This window comes from Natrix helvetica (genome assembly GCF_964273705.1).
Source record: "Natrix helvetica genome assembly, chromosome: 3".
NCBI lineage: Eukaryota > Metazoa > Chordata > Lepidosauria > Squamata > Natricidae > Natrix > Natrix helvetica.
In genome coordinates this window covers 23,492,728-23,506,490 of record NC_138549.1, presented here as the reverse complement: position 1 = coordinate 23,506,490, position 13,763 = coordinate 23,492,728, and the positions used below count along the sequence as shown (strand labels likewise).

General features: G+C 45.7%; 1 protein-coding gene across 1 annotated transcript in view; it reads left to right on the top strand.

The window, feature by feature from the left end:
* The window catches only part of ABCC4 (ATP binding cassette subfamily C member 4 (PEL blood group)), a 202,609-nt gene that overhangs the window by 37,503 nt on the left and 151,343 nt on the right, over positions 1 to 13,763 (top strand). Inside the window, exons 5-7 of the mRNA XM_081948711.1 lie at positions 123 to 212; positions 4,332 to 4,495; positions 7,629 to 7,754. Of these exons, the coding sequence (XP_081804837.1) occupies positions 123 to 212; positions 4,332 to 4,495; positions 7,629 to 7,754 (380 nt within the window). The remainder of the gene's footprint in view (positions 1 to 122; positions 213 to 4,331; positions 4,496 to 7,628; positions 7,755 to 13,763) is intronic.

The following is a 13,763-nucleotide window of genomic DNA, read 5'->3' as shown; positions in this document are numbered from 1 at the left end:
ATTTAATTTTTGGAAAAGGAAATATTAAAAAAGATGAAATATACCTAAGTTGGGAAAATGCTGCGACTAAATACTATTCAATGTATGAATGTGGTATTTGAATAATTTGTTTCTGCTTTTAGGCGCTTCGTCTGAATAATGTAGCCATGTCAAAAACTACAACTGGTCAGATTGTAAATCTTTTATCAAATGATGTGAATAAATTTGATCAGGTAAGCCGTATGGGAGACATACATTTTGAATGATGCAGCTTAAGAGTGATCTTAAGTGGTGGCCCTTTCTTTTTATTCATAGCAAAATAGAACGAAAGTTCTTGGGTTTGCTTGTATGTGTATGCAATGGATAAAAACCTTTTAAAAGACTATATAGAATCCTTTGGAGGATGCATCATATTGAGGCGAAGTGTGATTTCCAAACAGATGTCTTTTTAGAGTTGATGATTGTGGTAAGAAGAATAATTTACACAGTAGTCTCTAATCTTAAAGAGGACTTTGTTCTTTTTCCTCTCTTTCACTTTTTTGGGGTGCAGTTCAGAGGTGGTATTCAGGAGATTCTGGTCAGTTCTGGAGAACTGGTAGTGGAAATTTTGAATAGTTTGGAGAACCGGTAAATACCACTTCTGACTGGCCCCACCCCCATCTATTCTCTGCCTCCCGAGTCCCAGCTGATTGGGAGGGAATGGGGATTTTGCAGTAACCTTCCCCTGGAGTGTGGTGGGAATGGAGATTTTACAGTGTCCTTCCCCTCCCACACCCACCAAGCCATGCCCACAGAACAGGTAGTAAATTTTTTTGAATCCCACCACCGGGTGCAGTAGAGGGTTTAATTTTATTAATTTTACTTTTATTTATTTATATCTCACCTTTATTATTTTCACAAGTCTCAAGAGGGCAAACATATGCAATGCACCTGGCTTTATTTATTTTTTCCACAACAACCCTGTGAAGTGGGTTGGGCCAAGTGAGAGCAACTGGCCCAAGGTCACTCAGCTGGCTTTCAAGTCGCATTAAAAGGGGACTGGACTTTGTGGTCTCCCACTTTCTAGGCTGGTGCCTTAACCTCAGTGGTGGGTTTCTGCCGGATCGCACCGGATTGCACGATCCGGTTGGTCAATGAACCCGGAAGTAATATCCTGCCCCGCCCCCTTGGCATTTTTTGCATCGGGGCTGACTCCCCGCCGCCACCACTGTGCTACCTCATGTTCTTTGTCTTCTGGCCGTGGCCCCACTCCGTGGAAAACATAGGCGCAATTACAGCCCGGAGCAGGAGCAAAGCCCCCTTTCCAACTGGCCTTTCCTCGCTTGGAGGGCTTCGGAGGGAAGCTTCTGCAGAAGCCCGGGCGAGTGACAACAAGTTCCTGCCGTTACGAAGTCTCGGAGGCTGTAATTTTCTGAGCTGTGCGCGCGTACCTGTTTTCCACGGCGTGGAGCAGTGGCGAGGTTCTGCGTGGCTGGCAATGACTCCGGAGGCCATCAACGGTCCCCCTTCGCGTTCCTCGTCTTCCCGGATGGCCTCCGGAGTCATTGCCGGCCACGCAGAACCTCGCCGCTGCTGCACGCCATGGAAAACAGGCGCACGCGCACAGCTCAGAAAATTACAGCCTCCGAGACTTCGTAACGGCGGGAACTTGTTGTCACTCGTCCGGGCTTCTGCAGAAGCTTCCCTCTGAAGCCCTCCAAGCGAGGAAAGGCCAGTTGGAAAAGGGGCTTTGCTTCTGCTCCGGGCTGTAAGCTTCCCTCCGAAGTCTTGGGATGTTCTGAGGAGCCTCCCAAGGAAAAACGCCGCTGCCAGGTACTTTTAACCATATATTTTGGTCCTATGACTGCAGAATGCTGCAAAATACCATAAATGCAGGCCAGTTGTTGAGTGTTTCAAATGTGATTGGAACACACAACAAGGTGACCACAGTGTGTGTGAGTGAGACAGACAGACAGAGAGAGGAACAGAGAGAGACAGAGAGTGTGAGTGAGTGAGGGAATCAGAGAGAGACTGACAGACAGACAGACAGACAGACAGACACACACACACACAGACAGAGAGAGACAGAGAGGGGCAGGGAGGGAGAGAAAGATAGACACAGAGAGAGACACACACAGAGTGAGTGATTAAGTGAATGAGTGAGAGACAGACACACCCACATATACACACAGAGTGACAGAGAGAGAGGAAGGGAGGGGAGAGAGACAGAGAGAGAGGGAGAGACAGACACACACACACACACAGAGTGAGTGAGAGACAGACAGACAGACAGACACACACACACAGAGTGACAGAGATGGGCGAGGGAGGAGAGAGAGAGACAGAGATACAGAGAGAGAGACAGACAGATAGACACACAGAGAAAATGACAGAGGGAGACAGAGAGGGAGGGAGAGAGAGACAAAGAGCCAGAGAGAGAGAGAGAGAGAGAGAGAAAGAAAGAAAAAGAAAAAAAGAAAGAAAGTGGGAGAGAGAGAGAGATGAAAGAAAGAAAGAAAAAGAAAGAGAACTTATGACCACAATTGAGCCCAAAATTTTGGTTGCTAAGCAAGAGCGTCGTTAAGTGAGTTTCACCACATTTTCCAAGTTAGCCATGCCCACCCGGTCACATGGTCGGCAAGCCACTCCCACCCGGTCACATGGTTGGCAAGCCACTCCCACCCGGTCACATGGTTGGCAAGCTACTCCCACAAAGGAGGCCACACCCACAGAGTAGGTTCCAAAAAAATTTGAAACCCACCACTGCTTAACCTATAGACTAAACTGGCTTGTGTTGGCTTTTAAAAACTGCCAAAGGTATCTATAAATTCATTCAGGGATAGTGCAATGGAAGAACAATAAATCTCCTTCAAATTGGGTTTAACTCCTTGTGAGTTAAGAGATTGAGTCATCTTTGTAAGATTTCTAAACAATATTGGAAAGCTGATTTACCATACCCTTCTTTTGGTGTCGTTTTTAAGCATCCTAGTGTTGGCTACAGTTCTGATACGGATGAAGGCAAATATGTATGACCCAAGACAATGATGTGAGATTGAATCTGAGTCAGTCATCGGAACCAGAGATTTGCTGGAGCCCATCTTCAGGGAATTTGTCTCTACTGAAATATGTACTTTGCATTGTTCTGTGAGTTGTGTTTAGCAAGGCACCACATAAACAGACTCACAGAACAGCCCAAAGCACGTATTACAGTAGAGAGAAATTCCCCTGAAGATGGACTCCAGCATGAGTCCAAAATCTTGGAAGAGTAAATCTCTAATCCCGGTGATTGACCCAAATTCAATCTTGCATAGTTTTGATATTTCGTGGTAGCCAAAAAAGTGTGAACCAGGTGTGACTATGCTTAGTTTTTTTTAGATTATTCAAGGTCAGCTAAGTGCAAAGTTCATCATTTTACCTTGGGCAGCTCACTTGACTTAGCCCCGTCTGTAGGTAATTTAGTATAGGTTAAAAGTAAGTATGCTGGTTTCACAAGATACGGGTTAGAACGCTCACAAACCAGACAGCATTAAACGTGTCATGTGAAGGTTTTCTTAAATGTCCTGGAGAAATTTTACAGTAAAACATGGACACTAAAGAAATAGGAGTGTTTTGGCTCATGTAGCCTCAGATTTGGAGATGATCAGAGATGACAAATGTCAGGGTAAAAAGAAGCTACCGTATTTTTTGGAGTATAGGATGCACCCTTTTCCCTCAAAAAAGGGTGAAATTCTGGGTGCATCTTATACACTGAATACAGCATTTTTTGCCTCCTGAAACCCCACCCCTTCACCAAAACGACCGTGCATAGCCTTTAGGAGGCTTATAGAGTTCTCCTGGGGGCTGGAGAGGGCAGAAATGAGCCAAAAACAGGGCATTTTTTGCTCATTTTTGCCCCCTCAGCCCCCAGGAGCACTCTATAAGCCTCCTAAAGGCTATGCATGCCCTTTTCTGGGGACAAAAATGGGCCTGTTTTCGTGAAAAAGGGCCGTTTTTGGGAGGTCTGCGGAGTGCAAAACCTTTTTTAAAAATTTGCCTCTTCAAAATATTGCTGCGTCTTATACTCCGGTACGTCTTATACTCCAAAAACTATGGTGTATCTCAGATGGTGCAAGCAATTGCTGAGGCCTGGAGATCCCATCTTAGTAAGGAGCAATTCCAGGGCATCTCAAGTGACATGCAGAATTCCCAAAGTATTTAGGGAAAACAACAACTTTTTAAACATATAACCGAACATGTCCAGACATAGATTGTTTCTGGGTTCCACAAGAGTTTCCCCCACGCACACAAGAAATATGTGGACTAAACTGGTAGCTATCGTGATTTTTCTACCTTCAGTTCATTTTGTGAGTCATGTGAATTTCTTTTTTGCCTAGGTGACTATATTCTTGCATTTCTTATGGGCTGGACCCATTCAGGCAATAGCTGTGACTGTCCTTCTGTGGCTTGAGATTGGCCCGTCCTGCCTTGCGGGAATGGCGGTGCTGATTATCCTTCTTCCCTTGCAAACCTGCATTGGCAGGCTCTTCTCAGCTCTGAGGTAAGAGGGATTGGGGTCCTGACCCTTCAGAGTGATAAAAAGAAAAACCTCTTGCAACTCAACATGGTTAGTTCTTCTAGTCTGTGTTTTGTTTAAAGATTATATACTTTGAAATTAAAGATTCGAACATGAGTGTCTGCTAAATCTGGCCCTGGTGGAACAGAGATTTTCTTTAAATTTCATCTTTATTATATGTTGAAAGACATACACAACACCCAACGTATGTTTTTCTTCCCAAGGCAAACTATAAAGCAGAATTTTTAAAAAGTTACAGAAGTTGGAAAAAGGAGCATAGAAAGGGGAAGAATTCATGACTTGTCAGTTTTGATTACATTTATTAATTAGTTGTAGGATCCAATCTGGGTCGGTCACTGGGACCAGAGGTTTTGTCTTCCAAGTTTTTGGGCTCGTGCTAGAGTCCATCTTCAGGGAACTTCTCTCTAGAAGAGTGTATGCTATTCCGGGAATGGTATTTATATGTTGTATGTGGCTTTTTAGATGTTGATTGGGGTGTGTTGATGGCTGGCTTTCAAGGTGCATGTCGGTGGTGCCTGTGGTAGCCCGAGCACTCGGCCAGAGAAAACAGACTCCCGAGCTCCGTTTTTGCTGGCAGAGTGCGGTAGGAGGTCGCTGCAGCTGAAAACAGAGCTCGGGAGCCCGTTTTTGGTGGCAGAGCACTCTGGCTACCCAGGTGCCCCCGACACGAGTGACGGCAAGCTGTCCATGCCCCCTGGCTCCCCCGAGGTCAAACACAACCCTGATGTGGCCCTCAATGAAATTGAGTTTTGACACCCCTGCTCTAAACTAACCTTTAAAGATACCACCGCATTTTTCGGAGTATAAGATGCAACAAGGTTTTGAAGAGGCAAATTTCAAAAAAAAAAAGTTTTGCACTCTGCAAACTTCCCAAAAGCGGCCTATTGTTTGCGAAAACGGGCCCATTTTTTTTCAAAAAGGGCATGAATAGCTTTTAGGAGGCTTGTAGAGTGTTCCTAGGGGCGGGGGGGCAAAAACAGGCAAAAATGGCCCATTTTAATTGTAGATAATATACAAGTACATTCCATAATCGTAAATTTTCAGATTAGAAATGTAGACCTGGGACTAGCAGTTACTTCTGCAAGTATTTCAAGGTTGAGTTTTGAGTTTTTTAGGTCAGCTAAGCTTTGGAATGTTTCAGTTCTATAGCAAAACAAGGATGTTTTGAGAAAGTGGAGACTTCATGTTTTTAAAGATAACAGATTGTACGGTGCCCTGGTTGAATTTCCATCTTTCCAGGGCATATTCTTTATGAGAGTTAATTTGCCATTTCATTTAGTTGTGCAATTTGAAAACGTATAACATGTTTTCATTTCAGTAGTTTCAAACTGTTAGGATTAATACTGCATGAAATAATTTTATTCATATTTACAGCATTTTGCCAAATTGTTCAGGATAGTATGCTGTTTTATGGATGTTATCCGGCACAATCCTTGCATTTTAAGCTGGAAATTAAGACTTTTCACCTTTGTACTCTTTATCGTTTGCAGTAATCTCCTTTATTGGTAATCATAGTAAATATAAAAAGAAAGCAAATAAAGCAATCAATATATCTACATTTACATTTTTGGCTAGATGATTGCATTAAAATATTTGATATTAAGCCTGAGATCTGGCGAATATTCATGAGTAGATTTCCAGCACTGTGAAATATTAAACTTGGTCTTCTGTTTATCTATCAAAGGACATTTCTTAATAATCCATGACCTTCCGCACTGCAGCTAGTTGATTGCTTTGTTGTTAGTCATCAAAAGACAAAACATAGAATTGTAGAACTATGGGGCTAGAATGGACCTTGGAGTCTAACCTTCTGTCCAAGGCAGGAATCCTTATACCATCCTGGACAAATGGATGTCCAATCTTTAGAGCAGAGTTCATGAGTTTGGACTCTGCTCTAAAGGCATCCTTGAAAGTATATCTACTTTCAAGGGAGGTCTGCAGAGTGCAAAAACTTTTTTTATTTGCCTCTTCAAAATCTTGGTGCGTCTAATATTCTGGTGCATCTTATACTCTGAAAAATATGGTGGTCATCTTTGTCCCTTGCTTGCTCACTTTCTCAGCTTTACTCCTGAGAATAGGCAAGAGGCAATAGATTCTCTTAGCTGTTTCCATTTATTCTATACCTATACACCTTCTACTAATGTATACTCCCATAGATGTCTATGGGATTATTATATAAGGATTGGTCAGTCCCAATTCTTGCTTATGTATATCTTCAGTTCTTCAAAGCAGTATATCTATTAATGTTACGTGAAAGAATCCACTAGACTTACATATGTGTTTTTTTCATAAGCACAAGGGTGGGATTCAGCCGGTTCGGACTGGTTCGGGCAAATCGGATGCTAATTTTGCATCTGGTTTGCTGAACCAGTAGTTGGAAGGGATGGCTGGCCCTTCCCCACCCACTCCTCCCCTCCCTGGAGTCTTCACGCAGCCCATTCATCAAGGCAGGTAAGTGCAGGGCCCACACGAGTCTCTGGGAGGGTGAAAAACAGGCCTCCAGGAAGTTCCGGAATTCCGGAAATGGGCCTGTTTCCAGCCTCTGGAGAGCCTCCAGAGCCCGTGAGAGGTCGTTTTTGCCTTCTCATAGGCTTGAGGAAAGCCTCCGGAGCTTGGGCAAGGCAAAAAACAGGCCTCCCGGAAGTTCTGGGAGTCCAGAAATGGGCTTGTTTCCGGCCTCTGGAGCCCATGGGAGGCCATTTTCAACCTCCCTGAGGCTCGAGAAAAGCCTCCAGAGCCTGGGGAGGGCAAATTGCGCCCCCCGCCGTGGTGCAGGAGGCAAGGTAGGCCACACCCCCATGACCACACCTACCCAGCAAACAGGCAGAGAACCGGTTGTTAAAAATTTTCAATTCCACCCCTGCATAAGCATCTTAAGTTCGTTCAGACATGGGTTTTCAGTTTCGTTCATTACATCTTTATTATCTGATTGTCTATTCCTTAACTTTTATTTGGGGGTGGGTGGGGAGAATGCTTTTTCGTAGCACAGTCATTCTCACATTAGATAAATGAAAATGTCTGAACAATAGCCTTTATGAATGTAGAATTGGAGGGTTTTTTTTAAAAAAAAGTCTATAGCTTCCTGTTTCTATTTCAGGAGCAGGACTGCAGCTTTCACAGATGCAAGGATCAGGACTATGAATGAGGTTATAACTGGAATGCGGATCATAAAGATGTATGCCTGGGAAAAGTCATTTGCTGAACTTGTGAGCAACATGAGAAGGTGATTTTATACCTTGCAGAAATTCTATACCTATGTTGGTGTTGTTTTTTTACCTGATTTTAAACTAGAGGCTGGTATTTTGCGATGCAGGATTGTTTGAGTCACCACAAAAGAATCCGAGAATGTTATGGGGGTAAAGAAAACCTGTTTCCCCCTTGATCATACAACATCTCTTCCTGTAATAAGTCAGGCTTATAATTTAGCATAAGAATGAACTGAAATATATCGCAATTTTTCAAAATCTAAAACATTAAATCAAATGCTATGTTGCTTCCATGTCTACTCCATGTCTAAATTTGAAAATACATATTACACATTATGTTTTTTTCTTAGATTTCCATCCTGCCTTTGCCATAGGACATGAATTCCTAGACTTTTGCATGTCTGATATGTTAGAAACCACGGGTCTCTTCATCCATGTGCGCATTACATTCATTCAGTTTTCTGATTGTGAAAAAAATATACATTGGACATTCATTTTACCAGCCATTTGCTTATAATTTGCCGATCTGCCAATCGGCTTATTCAACCCTGATCTTCCTCCACATACCTGTAGATTTTTCCACCACATAGCTGCAGTTTGGCCTAAAGCAGTGATGGCTAAACTTTTTTTTGTCATGTGCTGAAAGCATATGCCCACCCATCCCCATAATGCAATGCGCATGTGCAGGGCCGGATTTAAATGAAAAGAGGCCCTAGGCTATTCCACTTATGGGGCCCTTTCACCTCCCATTTTTAAGTCTGTAAATTACATGAGAGATAATAAAATACATCATTACTGTGATATATATCAATATATTAAATGAAACATGTTGTAATTGGTACCAACCTTTATAAAAAATGTGGCACGGATAATAAATAAAAATAAAAGGCCCCTCTTGATCTTGAGGCCCTAGGCTGAAGCCTAGTTAGCCTATAGGAAAATCCGGCCCTGCGCATGTGACACCCCCATGCCCCCCCCCATGTGTGAGTGCATGACCCTCCATGCTCCCCCATGCCCCTCATGCATGATCCCCCCCCGACCTCATTTTGGGCCTAGTAGGCCTCCCTCCAACTACTGGGACCAAAAATGGGCCGCGTGAGTGCAATGCCCTGCGCATGCGCACATGACTTCCACACATGTGCAGCAGAGACTCAAAAATCAGGTGGCCGGCGGGAGGGGCACTGGCATGAGTGATGGAGCTGAGCTGGGGCGATGGCTCGTGTGCCCTCAGAGAGGGCTCTGTGTGCCACTTATGGCACATGTGCCTTAGGTTCGCTATCATGGGTCTAGAGGTTAAGGCAATAGGCTAGAAATCAGGCAAGGCAGAGTTCCAGTCCTGCCTTAGGCATGAAAGCCGGCTAGGTGACTTTGGGCCAGTGACTTGGTCTCAGCCCTACTCTTCTCACTGGGTTGTTGTTGTGGGGAAAATAGGAGGAGGGAGGAGTATTAGGTATGTTCACTGCTTTGAGTTATTTTTTAAAAAAATACAGGTAGTCCTCAACTTACAACAGTTCATTTAGTGACCATTTTAACAGTGGTGAAATTCAATTTTTTTTACTACTGGTTCTGTGGGCGTGGCTTGGGGGCATGGCAGGAGAAGGATACTGCAATATCCCCATTCCCTACCTACTCCAGGGGAAGGATACTGCAAAATCCCCATTCCCTCCCTACTCCTGTGGGAAGGATATTGAAAAATCCCCATTCCCTCCCCACTCTTGGGGGAAGGATACTGCAAAATCCCTATTCCCTCCCCACTCTTCTGGGAAGGATACTGCAAAATCTCCATTTCTACCGTACTCTAGGGGAAGGTTACTGCAAAATCCCCATTCCCTCCCCACTCCTGTCAGAAGGATACTGCAAATCCACATTCTCACACCACTCCTGGGGGAAGAATACTGCAAAATCCCCATTCCCACTTCACTCCAGGGGAAAGACACTGCAAAATCCCCATTCCCTCTCTACTCCTGTGGGAAGGATATTGCAAAATCCCCATTCCCTCCCCACTCCTGGGGGAAGGATACTGCAAAATCCCCATTCCCACCCTACTCTAGGGGAAGGTTACTGCAAAATCCCCATTCCCTCCCCACTCCTGTCAGAAGGATACTGCAAATCCACATTCTCACACCACTCCTGGGGGAAGAATACTGCAAAATCCCCATTCCCACTTCACTCCAGGGGAAAGACACTGCAAAATCCCCATTCCCTCTCTACTCCTGTGGGAAGGATATTGCAAAATCCCCATTCCCTCCCCACTCCTGGGGGAAGGATACTGCAAAATCCCCATTCCCACTCCACTCCAGGGGAAAGATACTGCAAAATCCCCATTCCCTCTCTACTCCTGTGGGAAGGATATTGCAAAATCTCCATTCCCTCCCCACTCCTGGGGGAAGGATACTGCAAAATCCCCATTCCCACTCCACTCCAGGGGAAAGATACTGCAAAATCCCCATTCCCTCTCTACTCCTGTGGGAAGGATATTGCAAAATCTCCATTCCCTCCCCACTCCTGGGGGAAGGATACTGCAAATCCCCATTCCCACTTCACTCCAGGAGAAGGATACTGCAAAATCCCCATTCCCTCTCTACTCCTGTGGGAAGGATATTGCAAAATCCCCATTCCCACCCCACTCCTGGGGGAAGGATACTGCAAATCTCCATTCCCTTCTCCTGGGTTAGGGTTAGGGTTAGGGTTAGGGTATCCTTCTCCTGGGTTAGGGTTAGGGTTATGGTATCCTTCTCCTGGGTTAGGGTTAGGGTATCCTTCTCCTGGGTTAGGGTTAGGGTTAGGGTTAGGGTATCCTTCTCCTGGGTTAGGGTTAGGGTTACGGTTAGGGTTAGGGTATCCTCCTGGGTTAGGGTTAGGGTTAAGGTTAGGGTTAGGTTTAGGGTTAGGGTATCCTTCTCCTGGGTTAGGGTTAGGGTATCCTTCTCCTGGGTTAGGGTTAGGGTTAGGGTTAGGGTATCCTTCACCTGGGTTAGGGTTAGGGTTAGGGTTAGGGTTAGTATCCAGGAGAAGGATACTGCAAAATCCCCATTCCCTCTCTACTCTTGTGGGAAGGATACTGCAAAATTCCCATTCCCACTCTACTCCTGGGGGAAGGATACTGCAAAATCCCCATTCCCACTCCACTCCTGGGGGAAGGATAATGCAAAATCCCCATTCCCACTCCACTCCTGTGGGAAGGATACTGCAAAATCCCCATTCCCACTCCACTCCTGGGGGAAGGATACTGCAAAATCCCCATTCTCTCCCCACTCTTCTGGGAAGGATACTGCAAAATCCCCATTCCCATCCCACTCTAGGGCCAGCCAGAGGTGGTATATGCCAGCTTTCCAAACTACTCAAAAATTCCTCTACCAGTTCTCCAGAACCTGTCCGAACCTGCTGAATTTCACCCCTGAGTTTGTAGTTACAAAATGACTGAAAAAGTTGATCTATGACCGTTTTTCACACTTACAACCATTGTAGTATCCCCATGGTCACATGGTGAAAATTCAGATGCTTGGCAACTAATGTTGGTTGCAGTGGTTGCAGTGTTCTGGGGTCATGTGATCTTCTTTTGCGCCCTTCTGACAAGCAAAGTCAATGGGGAAGGCAGATCCTCTTACCAACCACGTGACTAATTTAAGAAGTGCAACAATTAACAACGGTGGCAAGAAAGGTCGAAAAATGGGGCAAAACCTACTGAACAAATGTCTCACTGAACAACAGAAAATTTGGGCTCAGTTGTGGTCATAAGTCAAGGGCTACTTGTAATAACAGTGAGATTAAAACAAACAAATAAACAAACAAATATTTGCAGGGATTCTATCTCTTCCATTAGCCTTCTCCGCTCCACCTTTCTTCAGAGTTTAAAATTACCAATTGTAATGCTAATAATGGCTTTAAAAATGCATATCCGCCATCCCAGTTGGAATTTGTTCATGTCCCTGAGCAAATCATACCCTCCAGTTTGAGATTCCCTGTTCTTGAAGCTCAAAGGTAAATATGTCCATTCCCTCCTCCTGTCTCCTGTGAGGTAGGTTGGGCTAATAGAATTGCCTCAAGTCATTTATTTATTTAACAGATTTCTATCTCTGCCCATCAGGAAACAACTCTGGGCAGTTTACAACAACAATATAAAAACAGTAAGCATTAAAAAAAACCTAAAAAACCTGGTACCATGGTGGCGCAGTGGTGAGAATGCAATACTGCAGGTTAATTCTATTGGCTGCCAGCAGTTTGATTCTTGCCGGCTCAAGGTTGACTCAGCCTTCCATCCTTCTGAGGTCGGTAAAATGAGGAGCCAGATTTTGGGGGGCAAGATGTTGACTCTGTAAGCCGCTTAGAGAGGTTTTCAGCAAAGCACTGTGAAGCAGTATATAAGTTTAAGTTGCGATTGCTATCTGAATTAACCTCCCAGGGTGCCCCAATCATTCCCCAAGCCTCCACCGCTCTATCCCAGTGACTGGGTATAGACCCAGGGTTTTAATGACCTTCTGGAAAGCTAAGGCCTGCCTGATTGCCATAAGGCAGGAGCAGCCATGGAAAAGGCATGCTTGCTAGGGCCCATTAGATGGCACTTTTTCAGGAAAGAGACCTGGAGCATGGCCATTTTTATATGACCTAGTGCAGTGATGACGAACCTATGGCACGCGTGCCACAGGCAGCACGCGGAGCCATTTGTCAGGGCACACGAGGCGCTGTCCTGTTAGCTGGCCAGCGTGCATGCTCGTGCTGGCCAGCTGATTTCACCCTTTTTTGAAGCCATTTTTCGCCCTCCCCAGGCTCCAGAGGATTTATAGGAGCCTGGGGAGGGCGAAAAGAGCCCCCCCCCCTGGAGACCCTCCGGAGGCTTCAGGACCATCCGGAGGCTTCCCTGAAGCCTTCCGAACGTTTAAAATGCCCCTCGAGCAATCCGGAAGTGACTTCCGGTTTGTTCGGAGGGTCGTTTTGAGCGCTGCAAAGGCTTCAGGGACCATCTGGAGGCTTCCCTGAAGCCTTTGGAACGCTTAAAACGACCCTCCGAGCAAACCGGAAGTGACCGGAAGGGTGAAAAAAGCATGTAAAAATGGGGGGGGGGTTGCGGCTGTTGTGTGCGCATGTGCACTGGGGGGTCGCACATTGCATTATGGGTGCGGCACGCCTGCACACGACCCCCCTGTGCTCCCTCCACTTGTGGCACACGAGCCAAAAAAGGTTCGCCATCGTTGACCTAGTGGGATGGGAAGGGTGTCAGGAAGAGGTGGTCCTTTGTAACATGGGCCTATGCCATGAAAGCAGTGGTGGGTTCCGGCTCCCGACACAACTGGTATGCTGCGCATGGGGTTGGGCGTCCTTGTCAGGCATGTACGCTGCACATGCCACTGCATGCCACCGCCTTGTGACACCCAGCTGCTCGGCGGAGGTCACGCAGGTACCTCACACTGTGCATGCATGAGCAATTGGCCCAGTTGCTTCAAAAACAGGTAAGGAACGCGGGCGGGCGGTTGGGCCAAACAAGCCACCATACCGGTACGGTGGCTGCTGCTCCAGGCTAATACTGGTACGGCCGTACTGGGCCGTTCTGCCTGGAACCCACCACTGCATGTAGGGCTTTAAAAGTGATAACATTCACCTTGAATTGCAACCAGAAGGAAACCAAGCCAGTGGTGCTCCGTCCATAGGGGCATTACATAAGCAAACCAAGAGGTGCCTGCTTAAGGCATTGTAGAGTCGATAATGTGGTATATATGCAGTAGTGGGATTCAAATAATATAACAACTGATTCTCTGCCCTAATGAACAGGTGGGCTTGGTGGTCATGTGACTGGGTGAGTGTGGACAACTCAACGTCACTCAGGTCGATGGGCGCTTCACCTTAGCTGTTAAAATGTAATAAGGGTTAACCGGAGAGGCAGTTTCTGTAAGCAGGGCAATAAAGATTAGGCTAGAAACAACACCAGAATGTTTCCTTCCTTCCTGCCTTCCTTACAGGATTAGCCCTGTAAAGTGGAAAAAGCCCAAAATGAGATTTCTTCCAACAACCAGTTCTCCGAACTGCTTAGA